We start from the raw sequence: 24,795 nt of genomic DNA, 5'->3' as shown, positions 1-24,795 counted from the left end.
AAGTAAAAATATAGTATACATTTTTTGGAAACTGTTGAATTACGCTAAAATGCATCACAGTCGTGCATTTAGGATGCACGGAATCCTTTCGGTTCGCTCTCACGTCCTGCGATGCGACGCGTTATCATTGCAGGGCCCTTGATGCAAAACGGTGCCGCGAGAGTGGGGGGGCCGTTCATCGTCGCCGACACGCTCGTACGCGGACTCAGAAGCTCTTCAATGGAGACAATGAGAGACCTGGTCCTGATGGTGATCATCCTGCTGCCTCTGGTGAATATCGTCGCCGTTCACGTGCGCGTCGTTGTTTGTTGCCTCCGGACGAGAGCTCATCCCAGGTAGCGGACGACCATATTTGGTCACTTAAATGTGCGTTCGAGACGGAGCTCGCATCCCTCCCTGTGAGGGGAATGGACAAAAATGGAGCTCTCCAATTTGTGTGGTCATGATTAGTGTTATTTTTCTTGGCCTTGCTCGTGGAGCTAAATATGGTTCCTCAAACGTGGAACTATGTTCATTAATAATACGAATCAAAACGTGGAAAAGTTTTGTGGTTTTCTTGAATTGCTCAGTAAGAATGCAACATTTCTATTCCCTAAAAGTGACATCTGTGGGTTTCCATTTATTAAGGAACCAAATACTGTATGCTTCCTCAAATACAATATTGTTCCTTTATATTTGAAAAATGGATCTGAAAAGTATCAGTGCATGTTTTCAAAAAGGCACATGCACAAAACTGTGACGTATTTCTGCTTCCTCAGAGCGAAGTGCGTGTGCTTTCCGTGTATCCATCCTTTTTCTTAGCCACTTATCCTCACGAGAGTCGCGTGAGTGCTGGAGCTTATCCCAGCTGTCAACGGGCAGGAGGTTGGGTACACCCAGAACTGGTCGCCAGCCAATCGGAGGGCACAAAGAGACAAACAGCCGCACTCACAATCACACCTACGGGCAATTTAGAGAGTATCCAAATAATGTTGCATGTTTTTGGGATGTGGGAGGAAACCAGAGTGCCCGGAGAAAACCCATGCAGCCACGGGGAGAACATGCAGACTCCACACAGGTCTGGGATAGAACCAGGGACCTCAGAACTGTGAGGCCAACGCTTTCCAGCTGAGCCACCGTGCCGCCCTTTCCGTGTAAGGAACCAAAAAATGTTATTGATTATTAGGACTGTGCACAAATGGGTGGTGACTCCAATTGGGATTCTGATAAGAGCTGCAGTGCTGCCATCAGAATCAGATTTAATGGCCAAGTATGTAATAAAACAAAAGGAATTTGTCTCCGGCAGGCAGTGCCACCCTGGTACGACATCAAACACAAACTCTGTCTATGGATTATTAGCTGTCGTTTATGGCCAACGCCATTTGGACTTACTCCGCGTACAGCAGTCCCTGCGCGTGTACTGTACGTAACCCCCCACCAACATTTACACAAAAAAAGGCATGCATTAGCCTATCCCCAAAGAGCACCACTGATGTTCACGACAGCATCACGACCAGAGATGAAAACGAGCCACCGTCGAGGGGGGACGGGTGACCGACGCAGAATCAACCCGAGAAAGTTTATCCAAGACAGCGTGAAAGATGACGAAAGCAAGCTAGGTAGCCACCGGCCTAGCGAGAAAGACAGCGGCCGGTCCGAGGCAGCGAGCGTTAACGGCACCGACGGGCACAAAAGCAACCTAGCTTTGGTCACGTTCCGGTGAGGGATCCTGGTTAAAGTAAGCCACCTTAAATTCAAAACAAAAGGTTCTCAGGGGGAAAATGCGGCTGCTGAAATGGGCCTATGTATGATTCAGTGGCTAGTTTGTTAAATATGTAAATCATAAATCATGTTTTGATTATTGGACTACTAGTTCAAAATAATACATGGAGTAACGATTTTATTCTGATTTCATTTATTAATGTTAGTGCAAATAAGCAAAAGGGAATTCAGAATTCAATGTCCGAGCTGGGCGAAACCATTGGATTATATAACTAAATATGGTTCTCTTAATACAAAGCGTTCTTTATTGATTTGATAGAAAGTTTTCAAAAGTTCCATTATCGTCACATGATTCCACGATTCCAGTGTGAGGTATGGAGTTATGCTAAAGGAACTAAATATGTTTCCTGAAATATAGAGTCCTGATTGTTTGGTGGAAATCATACTCTTCCACCGGTGCTTAGTGAACTGAGCACTGTCACACAGAAGCAACACAATATACTTCCTACATATTACTGAAATATGGGGAATAAATATCAGAATAGATTTTAGCGCTGTGTGCACGGTCAGGGACGGTCACACAAGAACCAAACATGGTCCTCTAAATAATATTTTTTTTCACATCCATATTTACTACATGGCAGCACAGTGACTGAGCTGGAAACCTTCGTTCCTCACAGTTCTGAGGTCCCGGGTTCAATCCCGGACCCGCCTGTGTGTCGTTTGCATGTTTTCTCCGGGCACTCCGGTTTCCTCGCACATCCCAAAAACATGCAACATTAATCGAACACTTTAAATTGCTCTGAGGTGTGATTGTCAGGGCGGCTGTTACTCCCGCGACCCTTGTGAGGATAAGCGGCTAAGAAAATGGACAGATGGATTTAGTACGTATTTGTTTGTTGTTTTTTTTATCGTAACGCATGCATGTGGTTGTAAAGCAGCACGTGATTAATTCATAGCGCCACCCTGCCCCCACAACAACCGCCCCCCCCCCTCCCTGTCGCTTCCACCCCCCCCCCAACCCCCCACCAACAAACGTGAAGTGTTCCTCCAGCCGACATCTTTCGGCTGACCTCGGCCTCCCGTCGTCATGTTCTTAGCATGTGTCAAACGGGGCCGCCGTCGAGAGGCGGGAGGCCGGCGGGCTGCTGCCTCTAATGGCGGTTTTATTGCCCGAGCCACGTCTGGGGCTGCCGGCCTGATGTGAACTGACCCTGGATTGGACATTTGTTTTAAGAGATGCTTGAGAAAATCTATGTTGCTTATGTCTTCCATTTATCTATACGCTACCAAAAAAAAAAAAAAAGGAATCTTTCAATGAGTCATGTTGCGCTCCCGCCCTACACACAATTTAAAACAATAAATCAGTGACTTTAAAATATGAATACAACAAATGATTACCTGTATGAATATATTAGCACCTAGTCTTGAGTAAAAATGTCAAAATTGGTGACTGATTAAAAAAAAAAAATTGTGACAAGAACAATAAAACATCACCTGACTGACAAGAACAATAAAACATCACCGCACTTACATTTATCTGTAAATTTATTAATAACCTAATGAAATCTAAATGGTACATATTTTTGCAAATCAAATGAAGTCCAGTATATTTAAAAAGGTATGGCATACAAGTTTTTTGTTCCCCCCACCAAAAGATTTTGCTGCAAGCGTGAAGTCATTCATTGTCCATTTTTTTCTCTTTCTGTCATAAAAAAATGGAATGACACAGCCAACACACACGGTTTTCTCACTGTAAGCGTGTGTGTGTGTGCGTGCGCGCATGTGTATGTGTGTTACGAATAATGACGCCCACTCGACACCACATGGCCTGTATTCCTTGCAGGGCTCCCTATAAATAATTGTTTTAATCATAAACCAAATACATATATATATATATATATATATATATATATATATATATATATGGGCGGCACGGTGGATCAGCTGGAAAGTATTGGTATCACAGTTCTGAGGTCCTGGGTTCAAGCCCTGCCCCGCCTGTGTGGAGTTTGCATGTTCTCCCCGTGCCTGCGTGGGTTTCCTCCGGGCACTCCGTTTTCCTCCCACATCCCAAAAACATGCAGCTTTAATTGAACGCTCTAAATTGCCCCTAGGTGTGATTGTGAGTGCAGCTGTCTCGATGTGGCCTGCGACTGGCTGGCAACCAGTTCAGGGTGTACCCCGCCTCCTGCCCGTTGACAGCTGGGATAGGCTCCAGCACTCCCCGCGACCCTCGTGAGGATAAGTGGCAAAAGAAAATGGATGGATGGATATATATATATATATATATATATATATATATATATATTGCGGAGGCTGGTGCTGCTGCCGCCGCTGCCTAGCAATAGCGGATCGACTCTCTCGAGGCAAAGCCCGTGTCGGTTTGATTATGAAAACGGCACATCGATAAAGTGCAATCATTCAACAGAAAAACAAGAGGCAGGCACTCGCGGGCCCAAACTAAGTCACTTACAGGATCTCCGAGCCAGCGAGGTGCCCGAGGTCCGCTCGTCTCACAAAGTGATGAGTCAGCCAAATAAAGACACGCTGCGGCCGTCACTCCGTGCCGACTGACTGTTGCCCGGAGAGAAAGACGCAGCGTGAGAGCGCCTCACGGAGAAGCGAAAAAGGCACATCATGAGTCTCACGTCCGTCTTGTTTTCTTTTTTTTTCCTTTTGGTTTCTGTTGCGCTTGGCAGGTTGCGGCGGAAAGCAAACTAATTGCGCTGATTACAGTTTGATGTTCCGTTGGAATGAGACCTGAAATCTTGGGGCTTTCTACTCATGACGGTGCCGCATTGGTATGGAATCCGGTGCAAACATTTCGGCCTTCTGCTGGATCTTCCTGGACTATTATTTTTAAAAACCATGAAATAAAAAAACAAACAAACGGTATACTAAGAATCTGAAAAATCGTTCTTGACCAAATATGTTGAAAACACACACTGAAATTTCTCTTCACAATCATAGTTTTACTCCAATATTTATATAATAACTAAATAATAACTTTCTCACTGATGGAGAGAGATGTTCCCATAATATTCTAATTTTAATATAAAAAAAAGTAAATAATACAGCACATTAAAAGCCTCGGTTCTCGAACGTCCCCATTTTCGAACAAATCGTTTTTCGGAAGAAAATTTCGAGATTTTTCTGCTTCTGTTTTCGAACGAAAATCGGTACTCGAACGCCCCCGAGCCCGTAAATAACATATTGCGCGCGACCAGACTGGCTGACACCGTGCTTTGTTGTGAATTCACTCGCTACCGAAAAAACAAACGGAAATAACATAATGCGCGCGGCGCAAGCAGCTGACCCACCCACGTCGAGCTGTTATCGTCAATTCGAATGCCCCCCATGAAAAAAAAATAATAATGTGCGCGGTGCAATCAGCTGACACACCCACGACGCATATCGTTAGTCTATTCGAACGCTCCCCGAAAAGAAAAACGGAAATGAGCGCACTTTTATTTTGTATAACGCAGCCTCTGTACACAGATAATATATAAAGTATTTAAACGATACATGAATTTCTACTATACAGTTTATTATCAGGAAAAGCTAAAAAAATATGCTTTACAAAGCCTAATTTTTTAGGCCTGGAACGCATTATTTCTTTTTCCATTCATTGTAATGGGAAACATCGATTCGGTTTTCGAACAAATCACTTCTCGAACCGTTTTCTGGAACGGATTGCGGTCGAGAACCGAGGCATCACTGTATATGAGTGCAATCCACTTGGAATGTAATACACGTGGACGAACAAAAGAAAAACAATGTTAGGAGATTAAAAACAAATACAGCAGCAGTCTACCTTAGTTATTCATTGATGGCCAAAAAACATTCCAGAACCGGCGGCGTGACACTTCGTTCTTTGCAACATTTGGTCGCGGATCAAAAGCCGCCTGCGCTCCATTTGCCACGACCCTGTGTGAGAATATGTTGACCCGGGACCGCGTTTCACGATAGGTGTGTTCCGTCCAGGCGGCGGGGGAGCCGGAGCACTGCATCATCCAGCGAGAGCATGACAAGTGCATGGAGAGGATGGACATGCATGACCCCAGCGAGGACTTGGACATGGGTGAGTTACCGCTAGCGTTGACGGTAGTCAACGAGGAGTCCGGCTGCTTGGAGCCATCGCCGTCGCAGCCCTTCTCAATTTCTTCACTTGACGTGAATTGAAATACATCAGTGATATTGTTTAATATATGGCGGAACCTTGAGATACAAGATACAGGACCTTTGAGTTTTTGGAGATACGAGCGCTTTATGGTGGCGGTAACTCAATTGGGCTCACGTGACAATATGCAGCACTTGCACAAACGGCGGACATTTCATCAAAAAAAGTGGTTTGAGTTCTTTAATCCCACTCCAGATTGAAGTTGGTCAAAGAAAGATACAATGAAAATAAAAATAACAATTACAAGTTTTGGATGTAAAACAACCTCACATTTGCATCTGGGAAGTCTGCTAGCTTAATGCTAACAAACAGCAATCGCGTGAATGTAAAACTCCATTTACATGCTAACGGTTAGCATCGACAGTCGCTGTTTTAGACATTTGGACAAATATGGTGAAACAACACATATAGATGGATAAAATAACATTACCCCCAGGCAAATGTTCTTCATCTTTGACAAAAATGACTACTTCCAATCAACTGAGTGGTAGAACAGCAGAAGAAAAAGTCTATTAATCTTCATATCTTTTGCATGACTGTACTATGCTGCAAGAGCTCCTCCTGGTGGCCAAGGCATGCACACTAGAAGTCGCTGATGGATAAAACACAACATCATGAGGCATAAGCAATTCAATAGTTTACATTAACTCAGGACTCATTAGTTTACACACTGTTTAATGGTTTTATCACCCTGCGTTTTTATGCAGTAAAATTTCAAAGAGTGTCATTTTTCCTAATTTAAAAAAAAACAAAAACCCAATTATAGCATGACACCACTGTATTTCCAAAAATTGATTATAAACAACATCCACTTAAGAAGTAAAGTTATTAAAAACCCTAAGGCATTGTTTGCGAGAATATGTTGCGATTTAATTGGATATGCAAAAATGAGATACGGATCTTTGAGGCCGGTCGTCTCGGTCACGTATGCAGCAAGCGCGGCGCGTGGATGTTGCGTCTACACTGTAGCGCAGCCGGCGACGATGCGGCGCTTCCTAAGCAACGGCGTGTGCCTCGTTTGACTCAGATTTGCCCTTTCAAAGTAATTGGCTTCCTGTCCGGCTCACCGCGCACAAGCAAAACACATTAGGCGGAAGAGAAAGGTCCACAAACAAGCAGTCGCGCACGTCTGTCGCGAGGGAAAATGCACGCGGGTCGGCCCTATCGAACACTCGCAAAGGTGCACGTGACACGCCCCTGCAGCGCTCCAAACCGTTGGAGCGTGAGCATCGGAGAACATCTGGGGAGATTTGAGAGATGCTGGAGGTCCAAGACCGGAAGGAAGAAAGACAAAGAAAGCAGAGGGTGCACTTTGTTTATCGTCAGGAAAACATCGGGAGGCGCGACTGATTGATTAGTTGAAACGAACATCAACTTTATTATTCGGATCGTTTTTATGTCCTTTCAGACAGCTCAGAAGTACCAGAAATGACGACAATGTGTGCGCTCTTGCTCCCAAAAAGTAGCCTAAATCTTAAATCAGAATTTTAAATTTGAAAGCGCAAGCCACCGACAGCAAAATTATTTCAAAAACAAATATTAACGGCGGCGGTCACTTCGGAAGCTAAACGTTAGCGTGCCGTTATCGCGATGCTAATTTGCAAGCTCGGGGAACCTCGTTTTATTCACTGTACCCGCACACGTGCCTTTTGGCAGTCCGTTCATCCGCACTCTGTCACGTCCCATCGGAACGAGAGTGGGACCCAAATGCAGGACTCGGAAGATGCAAGGTAGTTCAAGGAGACACGTTTATTGTATGCAGAGGTAGGGGATCGAGCAGGCAGTACGGTGCAGCAGCGGTAGTCGGGACGTCGGGCGAAGAGAGCAGGTGAGCGGACAGGCAGGAGTCGGTACACAGGAGAACAATCAAAGCAGGCAGAAGTAACGAAGGAGTCAGGCTTACAAGGTTGGTCGGAGAACGGACGACGGTCGGTACACACAGGTTCAATCAGGGATACCGGAGCACACGAACGGGACGTGAAGATCAAACGAACTGGCGCCGGCCAGTCGTCATCGCGGTCATCGAAATCCACAGCATAATCAGGCTGCATGAGGCGCAGGTGTGCCCTCCCAATCAGCGCACCCGCGCGGGCACCCGCACAGCTCGTGCTGGAGCGGCAGGATCATGACACACTCCCTCAAGAATTTGCCGGTTTTAAAATAAACTTGTGTCGTGCGCTGGCTGTTTATGTTTCACATCCGTAACGCAAAGACGTTGGCACGCTAGCTCTGCCGTCCTTGGGAACGGCGCTCCGTTCCGGTTCCCGTCGGACGCCGGACTTTTCCCCTTTGACGCACATTCGCTCCCCGCAGCTTGCCCTTGGATGTGGGACAACCTGACCTGCTGGCAGGCGGCCGCCGTCGGGGATGTGGTGGTGGTCAACTGCCCGGAGTTTTTCCACGACCTGATGGGCCCGGAGGACGGTGAGCCGAGAACTTTTCCCGAAACTTCCGATCCTAAGCGGGGTTTCCATCTCGTGCTAGTTGTTTTTTTTTTTTCCACACAGAGATGGGTCGGGTGAGTCGGAACTGCACGGAGGACGGCTGGTCCGAACCGTACCCTCACTACCTGGACGTGTGCCTCTTCTACGACAACGCCACTAAACCAGTAAGATTTTCGCACTCGCGCACACGCTCCCCGTTAATTTCACACACTGCGTCCACTTTCAGGACATGTACTACGCGTCAGTCAAGGCTTTGTACACGGTCGGCTACAGCACGTCTCTGGTGTCTCTCACCACCGCTATGGTCATCCTCTGCAGGTTCAGGTAAGCAAAAGAAGGGGAATAAATCATTAGGTGCAGGGTTTAGTCCAGTATTTCCCAAACGCCACTGAGCCAAGGCCCATAAAGTGGGTGCACAAAGTCTACACCAGCCCTGTTGAAATGCCAGCGTTATGCGATATCGACATGAGACGGCGCTAAGTCATTAATTTTAAATGTCTTTCCAACAATGTGTGAAAGCGGAAGGGAAAACTGTAAAACCGAGATTGCACAAGTGCGCACACCCAGTTATAAGTGCGACGTGGCAGTGCGCAGAATGAACCATTAACATTCAAGTTCATGTTAAAAGGGAGTCGGCACAAACCAACAACCATGGACAACCATTTAAAGCGCCGCTGATGGACATCAACTAAACGTCAAATGTTCGAGTTTTGCTTTCTTGCAAAGTCTAAAGCAGGGGTGTCAAACTCATTTTTCTGTCGCGGGCCACGTTGTTGTTCCGTTTTCCCTCAGAGGGCCGTCATGACTGCGGAACAAAAATATTTAATCATGTCATCATATTTACATCATCAATTTATGAACTAGTTTTGTTTCCAGCACTCCCATGACACTCATGAGGATAAGCTGCAAAAGAAAATGGATGGATGGATGATCTTGGCCTTGTTTTTTTTTTTTAATGTCACCAAAACTTGGCATGTCAACACAGGTGTGCAGACTTTTTATACCCACTGTATTTTCCAGTAGAACAATTCCATGCCACAGCATTAGACAAAAATGTCACCAAAAGTCCATATCGTGAAATAATGCTGAATTTTTTACAATTTACCGGCAAATGAACACAAAGCCTCGTTTGTGTGGTTCATCAATGAATTGCAACAGGTTCATTTGTCCCTTCTCCTCTCCAGGGAAAAAGTATTTCATTGTTCTGGCTGATGGAATTGTGTCACTTTCCACCACCCCCTCCCCCCGCTCAGGAAACTCCACTGCACCCGGAACTTCATCCACATGAACCTGTTCGTGTCCTTCATGCTGAGAGCCATCTCGGTCTTCATCAAGGACGGCGTGTTGTACGCGCAGGAGGACAGCGACCATTGCTTTGTGCACACTGTCAGTAACTAACCCAAAGTTTTTCATCCTAGTGGCTAACTCGGTATTGTCCGGGGGGAACCTCCAAGCGGGAGTCTTCCATCGTAACAATATTTTGGTTTGATGTTTAGTCAATTTGTCTTCATTATCCCTTATTAATACTTATAATTGTTTCATATATTCGTTCCTTTTTTCTGTTTGTACCGTACGTTATTTTAGAATCCTCATTGATTTTGTGCGTCGCCGCAGGTGGCGTGCAAAGCGGTGATGGTTTTCTTCCATTACTGCGTCATGTCCAACTACTTCTGGCTCTTCATCGAAGGCCTCTACCTCTTCACCCTGCTGGTGGAGACCTTCTTTCCCGAGAGGCGCTACTTCTACTGGTACACCATCATCGGCTGGGGTACGTCATTCCGCGTCGGAATCAAATCAGGAAATCCTTCATTTTGTTCAATTTGGATCATCTGTGTTCAGAGGACTACATGAGACCACCGTACTTGTGCAACATGTTTGTTTAAAGAACGGGTTTTTACTAAATAAGGACAGTATTACACATATCCACCCATCCATTTTCTTAGCTGCTTATCCTCACAGGGAACCTATCCCAGTTGTCAATGAGCAGGAAGCAGGGTACACCATGAACTGGTTGCAGGGCGCATAGAGACAAACAGCCGCACTCACAATCACACCAAGGGGCAATTTAGAGAGTCCATTTAATGTTGCATGTTTTTGGGATGTGGGAGGACCCGGAGTGCCCGGAGGAAACCCACGCAGGCACGGGGAGAACATGCAAACTTCAAACAGGCGGGTCCGGGATCGAACCCGGGACCTCAGAACTGTGAGGCCAACGCTTTACCAGCTGATCGGCCATGCCACCTATTTTAGTGTCATCCATCCATTTTTGCTTATCCTCACGAGGGTCACGGGAGTGCCAGAGCCTATCCCGGCTGTCAATGGGCAGGAGGTGGGGTAGACCCTGAACTGGTCGCCAGCCAATCCCATGGCACATAGAGACAACCAACCAATCACACTCACAATGACACCTATGGGCAATTTAGAGTGTTCAATGAATGTTGCATGTTTTTGGGATGTGGGAGGAAACCGGAGTGCCCGTCGGAAACCCACGCAGGCACGGGGAAAACATGCAAACCCCACAAAGGCGGGTCCAGGATCGGACCCGAGACCTCAGAACTGTGAGGCCAATGCTGCTCCTCCATGCCACCTATTTCAGTGTCGTTTATTTTAAATAGCGATTCCATTTCAATGAACTGAACTGTAATTCCCGACTTCATCCACTAAAGTGGCGCCACTGCACCACACATTGCATGTATTGAAATGAGAACTCACAAATAATGATTCCATCTAAAGGATATGCATTTTTCCAATCATTGAAAAGTAGCGACTGGATTTTAAACATGACTCCATTTTATTTGTATTTCATTTTCTTTTGCCCAGGAACCCCCACCATCTGTGTGACCGTCTGGGCCGTCCTGAGGCTCCATTTTCACGACACCGGGTAAGCGCCACGAAAGGATTGTTTAGCGTGAAGGGGGTCCGGTCGCAGTACGCAAAGCGCACAACACTGACGGGCACGATTACTGCGCTTTGCTTTTGCAACCTGCATGTAAAACAGTCTCTCCCTTCTAGATGCTGGGACACAAATGAGCACACTGCCCTCTGGTGGGTGATCAAAGGACCTGTCGTGGCCTCCATCATGGTATCACTCAAGCTGTTCATGCTTTCTTTGCCCCCACCCCCCACCCCCACCTGGTAACGTTCTATTTAACAATATGTATGTTATTTATTTATTTATTTTTTTAGATCAATTTTGTTCTCTTTGTGGGCATCATCATCATCCTGGTGCAGAAGCTGCAGTCCCCGGACATCGGCGGCAACGAATCCAGCATTTACCTGTAAGTAAAAAAAAAAAAAACCCTAAAAGGGGACATATTGGTCACTTAGTAACAGGGTTATATATATATATATATATATATGATGACTTTATAATTGAACATTTGTGGAAAGAAAGGAAACCAAAATGACATGGCAAAAAGGTTATGTTAATAGTTGACCTCAATGTAAGCAGAGCTGCAGTGTTGTCAGATGCACAGATTAGCTTGTAATAGTTAGCATGCACTCAGATGTTCTATTCCACTTTTCTTCAGACTGATGAATACCACTACGAGTACTTTTTTGGCATAAAATTCCAGTTAAAACAATGATGATTGTGAACATTCTGAGGTACATGTGGAATAACCAATGTATAACCACTAAAGTTTGGCGCCCACTAGTGGTGAGGAGGACTTAATGTCAGGTTTTTTTGTGCCCTTTTCAACAGGCGTCATAACAATACCTGCTATCAGTACGACCCCATGCCAATGTTCAGCAAAATATGTTGACCTAGTGGGGGGGCTGATAAATTGTCTGCTACATGCGCCGCGCACACAGATCGGCTTGATCATTTGACAAGTTTGTTTTTTTATCCTGAGAAAGGACAGTCCTATTTCAGCAAAGTTGGTGTAAAATAAAAACAAGGGTCAAAAGCAGGGGTGGCGAACTCATTTTTGGCGAGGCCCACATTGTAGTTACATTTTTCCTCAGAGGGCCGTTATTAATGCGAAAGCATGAAAATCTTTCACCTCAACATATTTGTAGATGAAATTTATGAGCCGGTTTTGTAATCACAAATAAAGGGTAATGGGTTAGTGATCTATTGCTGTTGTTTGGGCACAGAATATTGTTTGCAATATCTCAATGTTGTCATTTATGATATGACAATTTTAAACTTTCGTACAGATTTTTTAAAAAAATCATAGAAGTTGATACTCATATTTTGCCTCCGCGGGTCTTATAAAATCATGTGGCGGGCCAGATTTTCCCCCCCGGGCCTTGAGTTTGACACCTGTGGTCTAAAGTATGTTGTTTTTTTTTTTTTTTGGGGGGGGGGTGTGGTATCATCTATGTTACAATATAAAAAGTTCAAGCTTCTGCTAAAAAAAATGTCAGGGGAAAAAATACTACATCTGCACTTTATATGGATTTAATCAGAAGCCCTCAAAAACATGGCTGACTCCCATTTAACATGAGTTTGAATGTCAAGGGTGTGCTCACTTGTGCAACCAAATTATCTCATGGTTGATTTCAGTTGAATTGTACAAGTTGTATGTCACTTTGGCGTTGGAAAACTTTTAAAATTATTTAGACCACAAAAACTGGCATTTGGGTGTGTAGACATTTTTTTAACTACATATTTTTGTTGTCAGACACCTGCAAATTGTTTCACATTTTGGGAGGGAACACATGATACCTGTGTACCATGTTGAATTCATTTTTTGTATGAATTAAATTTTCACTGTGTAAAAACTGGACTTATAAAGTTAGTAGTACAGTGATTCCTCGGTTCTCGACCACTATCTGTTCCAGAAAACACTTCAAGACGTGATTTGTTCGTAAACCAAATCGATGTTTCCCATTCCAATGAATGGAAAAAGAAATAATGTGTTCCAAGCCTAAAAATATTTGGCTTTTTAAAGCATTTTTTTCATCTTTTCCTGATAATAAACTGCATAGTAGAAATACATGTATAGTTTAAATACTTTATGTAATAAAATAATTTCATAAATATATTAATTTTTTGCTTAAAATATATGCTTTAGTAGTAGAGTACGCTGTACTGGGAGTGCATTGTCGTATCTGTCGCGACTCGGCCCCCAGCATTGTAAACTTTTTTTATTAACAAAAGTGCAGAATAACTTTAACGCGCCGCACGCGTTGTGTTATTTCCGGTTTTTTTTTGGGTGGCATGGGAATTCACAACAAAGCGTGTCCTGGGTCAGCTGGTCTGGCCGTGCGCAGTATTTTATTTCCGGGTTTTGTCGGGGGCGTTCGAGTACCGATTTTCGTTCAAAAACAGAAGCAGACAAAAACTCAAAATTTTCGTTCGAAAACGGGGACGTTCGAGAACCGAGGCTTTACTGTAATTTAAAAAAAAAATGCATTTTAAATATAAGAAAATTGCAAACAGCACACGCATGCCGTACAATACATCAATCTATGTTCCTTTTTGAGCTTTTCACTTGAACTATTCTGGTAAAATCCACCGAGTGTGCGTGTGCGCCCGCGTGTGTGCGTGTGCGATCAGGTGTGTGCGTCCCTAAAGACGTTGTCTTTTTTGTGCTATTGTGTTGTCTTTGTGCCGTGTAGCAGCTGTGCTCAGAAATGCTTCAGTGAGCCCTCACAGGCTGTTCAGCATTCGTGCAGGATGTCAGAGTTGTCCACCATCACACTGTAAGTGTGTGTGTGTGTGTCTGAGTGTGCGTTTGCATGATAAGTGTAACCCGCGGGGCTCATACGATTGATGAAATACGTCACCTTAGCCGTGACATCGTGCTTCTTTAACCTGCGAACTCTTTAAGTGACATTTAAAGTTTGAACTGCGGATTCTGATGTCACCCCCCCCCCCAACACACACACACTAACCAGAGGTGGGTAGTAATGCTCTATGTGTACTCCGTTGAGTAACTTTTGTTAAAAAAAAAGTATACTTCTCTGAGTAGCTGCAATACTTTTTAGTCAGATTCAAGTATTTTTGTAAAAAAAGAAACGTGAGGAGCAGGGTGTGTGCATTTGTGCAATCTTTGTTTTTTAGTGCATTACGTTGAGATACTTTGCAAAGGGGGGGGCGGGACATAAAAGAACACTGGCACCTCTTTTATAGTTCCTGATTTAGAAAGGATTTTCTGAGGATCGTAGGCGTCACGGCCCAAATGCAGGACTCCAAGACGAGGACATGATGTTAGGCATAAGCAGTCCGAGAAGGCAGAGGTACAGAAACGCTAAGCAAAGGCAAGATCCAAAAAACGTGGAGCGAGGTCTGATGACTAGGAGACAAACTACCGACCCGTGCAATCCATTTTTCATGACGAACCGGGTCTCTTGCAAATTTATGAAGGGTAAATCCTTCCTCTCGAGTGTTCAAGCAATGTCCAGCAATGCAACGAGCCAGCCTGGCTCATGACAGTCGGTGTTCTCGGACTTTGATGTGCACAGATGGTTGTCAACACGTGCCGTCGCAAAATCGCGGTCGTACGACCACACCAGGCTTGAACGCTTTAAAAAGAAGTTTGGACGATGATGTTAGACGGGCATTTGATTTTGTGACTCGAAAGGCTTTTTTTTTTTTTTTTTTTGGACGATCAAGGGGGCCTGGACTCTGATGTGTGCAGATGGTCGTTACGACGTGTCCATTTTAATTAATGACCATGCAGTATCGTGGCTTTTTTTTTTTGTATATTAAGATAGCGATTGAACGTAATTTTAGCGTGCTACAGCTGTTGCGTTCATGTGGGCAACGGTCACAACTGCTCGGGTTGACGAGACCTTTTTTTTCTGAGATATTACATTAGAGATTGAACTTCATTTTTCAGTGCGAGCTGTTTAAGATGCGATAAATCTCGATTTTGCTGGGCAAAAAGGGGGCGTTCCAGGTGCAAATATTTATTTAGCTATTGCTCCAAAATTGGAGTGAATCGATTTGAATGGAAATGACATTTCGTTGAGCAAAAAATAAATGAAAAATCTGTACAATACACACAGATATAGATCATATATAATTGTATTCATTTATTTAAAAAATAAATACACACTTGCATATTTAACAGCTAAATTAGTTTCAATGAGATTTTACGTATATCTGTTTTCATAAAATTCATCAGTTAAAAAACAGATTCACAAAAGATTTTCACTATCATGTACGGGAACTATTTTTATGATCACATTTATTCACAAATAAAATGGGATTTTACATTTTATTGGCATTCCTTGATTTCATTTACTGTAATATAAAACTATAATTTATAATATATTATATATATAATTTATAACTTGTTTTTTTGTTTGAATTATTTTTCTTTGTTAATATTTTTTACTTTATTAATCTTTCATTCATGGATGTATTGCAATGAATTAATTAATTATGTATGTGTTACATTAAATTACCTTCATTGACATTTTCTCCAAACAAAAGGTTATATTTGTTTATTATTTTATTTATGTTTAACAAACTGTGATTGGACATTTACCCATAATTTATTTTTATTTTTTTGAACACATTCGCTGTTTAAAATCCAAACAACCGCAAATTCTGTTGCATCAGTCGCATTTGTGTGCGGGTTCCGAGCGAATTCCCAACGGAAGCGCTCCGCGTGTGTATGTGCCATCCCGCATTGTTGTTTGTGTGTCCGTCGTCACCCGTGTGGTTTGTTTTGTCGACCGCTAGCTTCGACTTGAGCACGCGCGGGCACGCACGCGCACACAATCGCCAGCCGTGGGAACGAGCTCCGTTTGCCACGCGCTGACCTTCCTCCGCCGCCGCCGCCGCATGTTTGTGCCACGCAGGCGTCTGGCGCGTTCCACCCTGCTGCTCATCCCGCTGTTTGGAATTCACTACACCGTCTTCGCCTTCTCCCCCGAGGACGTCAGCAAGAGAGAGCGGCTCGTCTTCGAGTTGGGCCTGGGATCCTTCCAGGCAAGCGCTGCGTTTGCTTCATTATCAAAAAAAAAAAAAAAAAAAGAGGATAAACTAAACTTTTTGTGTTCCCCCATGAAGGGCTTCGTGGTCGCCGTCCTCTACTGCTTCCTCAATGGCGAGGTAAGCTCCGCAAACTGCTTTAAAGGAGCTCTACTATTGTACTACCGTAATTTTTGGCCTAAAAGCCGCGACTTTTTTCACACGCTTTCAACCCCGCGGTTTATGCGGTGATGTGGCGCTAACACGAGCGCATCCGGGTATAAGCCTCGGCACACAGAAAGTTTAACACTAGCACCGCGCTAACGCGAGCGCCACGTGGTAACACGAGTGCACCTGGTTATAAGCCTCGGTACACAGAAAAAGGTTAACGCTAGCGTTGTGTTAATGCTAGCATTGTGTTAACGCTAGTGTTGGGCTAACACTAGCGCAACTGGTTATAAGCCGTGGTACACAGAGTTTAACGCTAGCGTCGCATTAACACTAGCGCCGTGCTAACTTTAGCGTACCTGGTTATAAGCCTCGGTACATAGAGTTTAACACTAGTGCCAGGTTAACGCTAGAATCGCGTTAACGTTAGTGCCGTGCTAACACTAGAGCATCTGGTTATAAGCCTGGGTACACAGAGTTTAACCCTAGCGCCAGGCTAACACTAGCATTGTGTTAACACTAGTGCCCTTGGTAATAAGCCTCGGTAGACAGAAAGTTTAATGCTAGCGCCACGCTAACGATAGTGCCGCGCTAACTTTAGCGCACCTGTGTATAAGCCTCTGTACACAGAGTTTAACGCTAGCGCCACGTTAGCGCTAGCATTACGTTAACGCTAGTTGCGTGCTAACACGAGCGCATCTGGTTATAAGCCTGGGTACACAGAAAGAGTTTAACACTAGCGCCGGGCTAACACTAGCATTGTGTTAACACTAGTGTCCCTGGTTATAAGCCTTGGTAGACAGAAAGTTTAACGTTAGCGCCACGCTAATGATAGTGCCGCACTAACTTTAGTGTGCCTGGTTATAAGCCTTGGTACACAGAAAGAGTTTAACGCTAGCGCCGCACTAACGCTACTGTCGCATTAACGCTAGCGCCGCGCTAATGCTAGCACCGCTAAAGTTTTGCCGAGGCTTATGACCAGGTGCCCTCTGTAGGCCGGGAATTACGCTATTATGCTAAAAAATGTTTTAATAACAGCGGCAAGTGGATCAGCTGGAAAGCGTTGGCCTCACAGTTCTGAGGTCCCGGGTTGGTTCCCGCCCTTCCATGTGTGGAGTTAGCATGTTCTCCCCATTCCTGCATGGGTTTTCTCCGTTTTCCTCCCACTTCCCATAAAACACGCAACATGAATTGGACACTCTAAATTGCCCCTAGGTGTGATTGTGAGTGCGGCTGTTTGTCCCAATGTGCCCTGCAATTGGCTGGCGACCAGTTCAGGGTGTATCCTGCCTTGACAGCTGGGATAGGCTCCAGCACTTCCTGCGACCCTTGTGAGGATAAGCAGCTAAGAAAATGGATGGATGGATGGATGGATGTTATAATAACATGTATGGGACACAATTTTGTCAAAATACGACAGGGATCAAGAACACGGTTGACGTGCTTTTTTTCAAGTCTCTATTGGTATTTAGCCCGTTTCGGGGAGGCGGACCTGTCTTGTGCACGAGTCCCTGCTCGTGCACGGACAGACGAATGGATGGATGGATGGATGGATGGATGGATGGATGGATGGATTGACATTTGACATTGCTGGTAGAAGAGCCGATAGCCAAAGTACATGTAAAAATGACGTTGTGAAGTTTCTCCCTGAAGGTGCAGTCGGAGATCAAGAGGAAATGGCGCAGCTGGACGGTGAACCGATACTTTGCTGTGGACCTGAAGCAGCAGAGGCACCCGTCGCTGGCCAGCAGCGGCGTGAACGGCGGGACGCAGCTTTCCATCCTGAGCAAGAGCAGCTCTCAGATCCGCATGTCCAGCCCGCTGGCGGAGAGCGCCAACATCAGCCTGCCCACCTGAGCGCGTGAATGGCGCGACCCCGCCGTCAGCCGCCGCCGCCGCCGCCGGCCGTCTCGAATGAATCCACGCCAGGCGGAAGAGACCAAAGTGGCCCCGGCTCATGAGTACTTTTCCATTTTCCCCTTCTCTCAGTGATGCGCTTCACTTTTCAATTCAAAACAATCAAAGGAGACATTAGATATGTTTTCTGTTTTTTTTTAAGTCATTTAATCGATTCTGATGAATATACAGTTGGGGTCAAATTTGGGCTCGTGTACAGTCAATGTCATCGTGCTTTAAAGTGCCATAGAAGTCCAAAGGTCAAAGGAAAAAAAAAAAAAAAAACCTTCGCCTTGCTTGTGACCCTAACCCTTACCCCAAACTGAAATTTTTCTCCAACCCATAAACCCCAACCCTACCCCTAAAATGTAATTTTGACCCTAACCACGAATTTAAACCATAAACCCCAACCCTAATTTCCTCCGACCCTATCACCAGTCCCAACCTATAACCCCGAACCTGAACCCTAAGCAAAAACCCATCACCTCCTGAACCCTAACATGCAATTTTGACCCTAACCTCGAATTTAACCCAGCCCTTAACCCCGACCACTCCAATCCTAATACCAACCCGAACCCAAACTCCAAAACCCTTACCCCAACCCTCCCACCAAAATGCAATTTTGACCCTAACCCCGAATTTAACCCAGCCCTTAACCCTGACCACTCCAATCCTAATCCCAACCCGAACCCAAACTCCAAAACCCTTACCCCAACCCTCCCACCAAAATGCAATTTTGACCCTAACCCCGAATTTAACCCAACCCTAATTTACCCCGACCACTCCAATCCTCATCCAAACTCAACCCAAACTAAAAATCCCTTATTCCAACCCTACACCAAAAATGCAATTTTGACCCTAACCTCAAATTTACCCCAACCCTCACCCCAATCCTAATTTACCCGACCACTCCAATCCTAATCCCAACCCTCCCCCTAAAATTCAATTTTGACCCTAACCTCAAAGTTACCCCAACCCTAATTTCCTCCGACCCTATCACAAGTCCCAACCTACAAACGCCGAACCCGAACCCTTAGCAAAAACCCATCCCCTCCTGAACCCTAAAATACTCATCGTTCCGCTCCCCTTTTCTACTATCAGCCGTAAGTACCGAGTATGTCAAAAAAAAAAAAAAAAAAAGCTAACTTGTGGCGTTTGTAAATATTTTGAGTGTATTTGTGTTATTTATTCCATCTGCAAGTATTCCGGTGCGTCGTCTCCAACTGGAAAATGCGTCGACCTCGTCCCGCGTCCAAACTCGACGCGGAGACGATTGCAAAATTCGAGCTCGTGGCAACGTGAATGACTTTTCTACCAATTCTCCCACGTATACAGTGCAATAGAGCCCCGCCATGGAATTTTTTCCCCGACGTCACCTGCAGCTTTCCACAACGTCGTACGAGGATCTCGAGGTCCGCTTCCGTCCCGTCCGCCGTCGCGTGTCCGCAAAAAAAGTGCCTCGTCCCTCGCTCGTTTCCATCTTACTTACGGCGGACTTTACAAGCCATTTTCCTGCATTGAATGTAAACATTCTTTTTTTTTTTTTCTCTCACACGCTTCATACAACATTTACAAATATTTTATAGGTTATAGTTATATAATAGATATAATGCATTTATATGTACTGTAAATATAAATTATTTACAAAGTTAAATGTCATTTGATGATCATTTATTTAATTTTTTTTCATCCGGGAATATTCATATAGGAGTGCGGCACTTTAATAACGTCTTTATTTACCTTTGTTTATTCAACTTTAACCCCCGGAAAATTTAAAATCAGTTTGATTACATTTTTAATAATGATGATGGTAAGGTTGCCGGCACGGTGCATCAGCTGGTAAAGCGTTGGCCTCACAGTTCTGAGGACCCGGGTTCGATTACTACGATTAGTACTACTACCTGCCTGTGTGGAGTTTACATATACACAACAAATTGATTGCTATCTTTTGGTATTCACAATAACAAATGATTACATTTCCATTCATTCCATTGGGGAAAGATGACTTGACTTATGTTCATCGGCACAGATCAAATTCAAACTCATATGTCGAGATGTCAATGTGGAATCAATTTCCTCCACTTTTTTTATTCAGTTATTTATCTTTTACAGAATTATGGAAGTTTATATACGGGTATGGCAATCTCTCCTTTATCGTGGGAGTTACATTCCGGGACACCTCGCAATAAGTTAAATCCCAGAAGTAGTTTGTCTGCGTGGCTTTCCTCCCATATCCCAAAAACACGCAACATTAATTGGATAGTCTAAATTGACCATAGGTGTGATTATGAGTGCGGCTGTCTGTCTCTATGTGCCCTGCGTTTGGCTGGCAACCAGTTGAGGGTGTACCCCGCTTCCTGCCCGTTGACAGCTGGGATGGGCTCCAGCACTCCCCGCGACCCTTATGAGGATAAGTGGCCAAAAAATGGATGGATGGAAGTTAGTTGCAGCCTTAGATTCCATGTCTGTGTTTTTAGCAAAAATACCTAAAGTTGCTAGTTCACAGCTGGGATAGGCTCCAGCAATCCCTGTGACCCTTGTGAGGATAAGAGGCTGAGAAAATGGATGGATGGATTTATTTGTGCCTCGGTCAAACGGTCAACATCATAAAAGCAACTGCTGTACAGTTGTAAAGACAGAAAACACATGAGCCAATATACAATAAAATATAGCATGATAAAACTGAAATAAAGTAAAACTACTTCCTGTTGCGGAATCCATTTGCAGATGTTGAGTTGGGCTGACACCTGACGCGATTTGCCGAGCTCTCGCATGTTGACGTTTTCTGTGGTTCGCGCGAATGACCAAAACGCCTCAAATTGTTTATGCTTTTTGTTTTCATATTTTTTTGAATGTGAAGACAAAAAAAATTCTGCTTCATACACGTGCGTGGCCACCCGCTGTCGTTGAGCCGAGATGCAGCTCAGACGGAAACGAACGCGTCTCGGAGCCGTTGCTGTTCCTGCGTGTGCTGTATCGATGCCCAACACAAGGGGGCAGTCATGTGTTTTATTTACTAATTATTGGGGGGGGGGCGATGTATGTCTCCTGTCAATCAACAAATGCAATGTACGCATTCTGTTGTGTTGAAGAACTGCCAAAAATGGGATTTTATTCATTTTGGTGTGAATGGTTTAGCTAATAAAATGGAAAGCACTTCTGAAATGAAATTCAACAGAAAACAAATTGTAATAAGTCATAATTATGGATTCAAATGTGAAATCATTCATCACTTCCTTACATTTCCAAATGATTTTCCCAAGCGCATTTATTTTTCCCGATATTTCTTTTGTACTTTATGAAATATTTTTACGAGCCTTCATTTCGCCCCAAAAAGCGTGCCCTTATCATTATGGTGTGAATTAAATTTTTTGTTATTATTCTGAATCAGGACGGCACCCATCACCGATTTGTAATGTCGAGTAATTTGGCCAGATCGTGTTCCAAGAAATTGTTCTGAACGTCACCGTCACTGTGAAAACGTCATCATGAAATTAAGATGTACCCTCCAAAACAACGTGGCTATTTACATTTTTTCTTACAGTCATTAGCATAGGATTAGCATCACGATGGTAGCTAGCTAGGTACGATTATGTGTCAATTTTATAGTTTTTGGTGATTGTTTTTTTTTTTTTTTTAAATACAATTGAGCCAAAGGAGGACGCATCCCCTTCTTTTACAATCTTAAGCTTTTATATTTCAAATATTTTCGTTTCGAGCCGTGTTTTGAAAGCTGAGTAATTGTAAAAAAAAAAAACGCAGAAGGGGATACTCGTGTTTACATATTTTGCGTTAGCGACTTCTCGTGATTCTTAGCGACGGGCCTGTTGTACAAAGATGCTCAACGGAAACAAAAGAAAAACAAACAAAAAAATGAACATATGTATAAACATTGTGATTTTGTTGGTGTGCCTTCTGTGAAGATTGAACTTTTCTTTTCCTGAAACAAACTGTGAACTTTTTTGGAGGCGTCGGTGCACTTTTGTTAGCATTTAGCTTCACGTCGCGTGACATTGCGCTTTTGGCTAACTGCATGCGGGCTTTTTTTCATGTACGTGTGTTACGGAAATGGCTGCAAACGGCCGTAGTTGGAAATTTCAGGGTATTTTTTCTTTTTTTTTCCTTTTTAGGCGCCAAGTGAAGAGTTTTAGCACTGTGGCTCGTTAGCTTAGCCAAGCAGAATTTCCACAAAAAAAAAAAAAAAATGTCAGGCTAACCGCCACGCTTAAAACGTTTCCGTGCACCTTGAAAGCTATTTAGACGATTAGCGTGCATTAGCGCTAAAAGTGCTAGGCTAGGATGCTAGTGTTGGTGAGAAAGCAATTGGGAATTTCTTTCAAGGAGTAAATGTGAATATTGTATCTTTTCTTTGTAGTTTTTGATTGCCAGTGGATTTTGGAATGTACGGTTGTCGCTCAGCTGCTCTTCTCTGATGCCTGCTACGACTCCACTTGGTGTTCAATCATATAATACAGTGTTATTGTGTATTTGATTTGATTTGATTTTTTTTTTTTTTTACCTCTTGACCGAGAGCTGCAGTATTAGGACTGCGTTTTGTAAGCTTGAGTTGGTGTCTGTAATGACGAGCATATAAGGAAAAAATAATTATATATATATATATATATATATATATATATATATATTTTTTTTTTTTTTTTAAAAAAAAAAAGGATATTTGGTCAGCCAGCTTCCTGTGCAAAGTGTCGTAAAAAAAAAAGTGTCGTCCGACATTCACGTCCATGTTGTGTACATTTGAATGCTCAATAAATATGTGCAAACTTGTCGTACGTGATTGTGCGATTTCATGAATACAGTTTACAAAATACACAATTTTAATGCATTTACTTGCATACGTCTACTCCAGTGGATTTTTAAAAAATCTTTATCATAAAAATGATTTTAAAATATTTGTCAGTGTTTTGTTGCCGGAGTAATAGTAAATGAATTTTTGATTGATTCATTTATCAAGCACTATTTTTGCTTTATTTAATATCTACACATAGCAATATTTATGTAACAATAGTTATAGTTTTCTTATATTAAGATTTATACATTCAATATTTTTTCCTATATTTATAAAATTATCATTTTTATTAATCATTATGAAATTATTTTAATTAATGCTTACATTTTTATATTATAAAATCTAGTTAATTATTGATTGAAAAACTTCAATTTTTTTAAGCATTATTTTATATTCTTCATGGAATCGTAAAAAATTATATATATGCACAAAAAAATAAAAATACAAGCTCGAGCTAAATGTAAACCTGCAGAAATACAATATTTTTTAAATGTAGTTTTGTTTTATTAAACAATTTTCTTATAATGCATTCATAAAGACAAATTTTGACATTGTTGTTAGTTACACTCTGCAGTGTCCCTGATTGGCCAGAAAAGTTCTTCTAAAAAAAAAAAAAAAAATCTATATTTTATTGTCTAAAACTACATTGCCACAACCTGTAGTGTATTTCTTCATTTATTCTTTTTTTTCCACTCATTTCCTTCAATACATTCACAACAATGGGAAAATACAGTGCATTTTATATAAATATGTAAAATACTGTGCGAAAATAGGTCAATGTAGACTGATACAAAGTGCCTACTGTACACTAAAAAAAAAAAAAATATGGTAAAATAATTTCCGCTGACTGTTTTGAAATGTATAATAGAAGTTTTAAAATGCTCAGTCCGACCACATTTTCATGTTTACATTTGGTGACTTTGCTTAGTGCAAATTCAACAGCGTGTCAACATCGGGAAGCAGCAAAACAGTACACAGAGGACGCAAAAATATTAGCTGATTAAAGTTAAAAAATACATAAATGAGGTAATCCATTATCATGGAAAATAAAGGAACCAATAGTTCATCAAATTGTGACATATCCTCTGAAATGAAATAACTATTCCTTTATTTCATTGGCTATTTTTTTCATTTTGACGCAAAAAAAAAAACCTCCACAAGGCCAACATAAAACTGTATTGTGTCCAAAAATGACACAAAATGTCATTCATCCGAAGCCAAAACAAAACAAAACAAAAAAAAAAACAATTTTTGAGAAACAGGAAGTGTTCCAAAGGCTCAGAGCAGCACGGAAACGTGTTATTCAAGACAAAATGGCGGCGAGCACTCACGTTCCAAGCGCGTGCGGATCGAAAACGTCCGTCCGGCGCTTCCGTACGGTCATACGGTGGAGACGTTCCCGGTGGAGGGGGGCCGCCGCAGGCCCCCGCGAGCGCCGAGGCTGACCTGACTGAGGCTCCGTTTGGCGGGCACGCGCCCGCTCCAGTTCCGGCACTTCCACAGCCGCCGCCGCAGTTCCGCCTGCACCTGGCGGGGTTTCGAAATTCAGGCGGTTACGCCGAGCGGCGACCAGACGGCGCGCATCGACCGCACATTATTGCCGACGCCGTCGCCGTTTAACGTTCGATCGTTTGCGGTCTACAAAGACGACCCGTCGCGTTTGTGTATTTTGGCGAAAAGAGAACAAAAATGTATCAATCCGTTAAAATGATTTTGCAGTCGAACG

The 24,795-nt window shown here is 43.3% G+C and overlaps 2 protein-coding genes across 9 annotated transcripts in view; one reads left to right on the top strand and one right to left on the bottom strand.

Annotated features, from left to right (window-relative positions):
- LOC133510689 (pituitary adenylate cyclase-activating polypeptide type I receptor-like) overlaps positions 1-24,795 on the top strand; it is a 47,086-nt gene that overhangs the window by 17,963 nt on the left and 4,328 nt on the right. The window contains exons 6-19 of one of the 5 annotated variants that reach the window (XR_009797682.1): positions 134-270; positions 5,689-5,785; positions 8,198-8,308; positions 8,392-8,492; positions 8,555-8,652; positions 9,582-9,714; positions 9,943-10,096; positions 11,149-11,209; positions 11,341-11,410; positions 11,515-11,606; positions 13,897-13,980; positions 16,090-16,219; positions 16,301-16,342; positions 18,023-18,330. Coding sequence is in view for 4 of the 5 variants with exons in the window: in XM_061838904.1 (XP_061694888.1) it covers positions 142-270; positions 5,689-5,785; positions 8,198-8,308; positions 8,392-8,492; positions 8,555-8,652; positions 9,582-9,714; positions 9,943-10,096; positions 11,149-11,209; positions 11,341-11,410; positions 11,515-11,606; positions 13,897-13,980; positions 16,090-16,219; positions 16,301-16,342; positions 18,010-18,234 (1,527 nt within the window). In the remaining variant the exon portion in view is untranslated. Of the gene's footprint in view, positions 1-133; positions 271-5,688; positions 5,786-8,197; positions 8,309-8,391; positions 8,493-8,554; positions 8,653-9,581; positions 9,715-9,942; positions 10,097-11,148; positions 11,210-11,340; positions 11,411-11,514; positions 11,607-13,896; positions 13,981-16,089; positions 16,220-16,300; positions 16,343-18,009; positions 20,182-24,795 lie in introns of those variants that run through there. The other 4 variants (XM_061838906.1, XM_061838905.1, XM_061838904.1 and 1 more) reach the window with 4 other exon arrangements.
- The window catches only part of ghrhra (growth hormone releasing hormone receptor a), a 28,282-nt gene continuing 27,262 nt past the window's right edge, over positions 23,776-24,795 (bottom strand). For all 4 annotated transcript variants that reach the window (XM_061838910.1, XM_061838909.1, XM_061838911.1 and 1 more), the window contains one exon: positions 23,776-24,596. In XM_061838910.1, coding sequence (XP_061694894.1) covers positions 24,450-24,596 — 147 coding nt within the window. In that variant the 3' untranslated portion in view covers positions 23,776-24,449. The remainder of the gene's footprint in view (positions 24,597-24,795) is intronic.

The sequence above is a fragment of the Syngnathoides biaculeatus genome, chromosome 13 (assembly GCF_019802595.1).
Source record: "Syngnathoides biaculeatus isolate LvHL_M chromosome 13, ASM1980259v1, whole genome shotgun sequence".
NCBI classification, from domain to species: domain Eukaryota; kingdom Metazoa; phylum Chordata; class Actinopteri; order Syngnathiformes; family Syngnathidae; genus Syngnathoides; species Syngnathoides biaculeatus.
The sequence above is the reverse complement of the archived record's forward strand: the minus strand, read 5'-3'. Positions and strand labels throughout refer to the sequence as shown.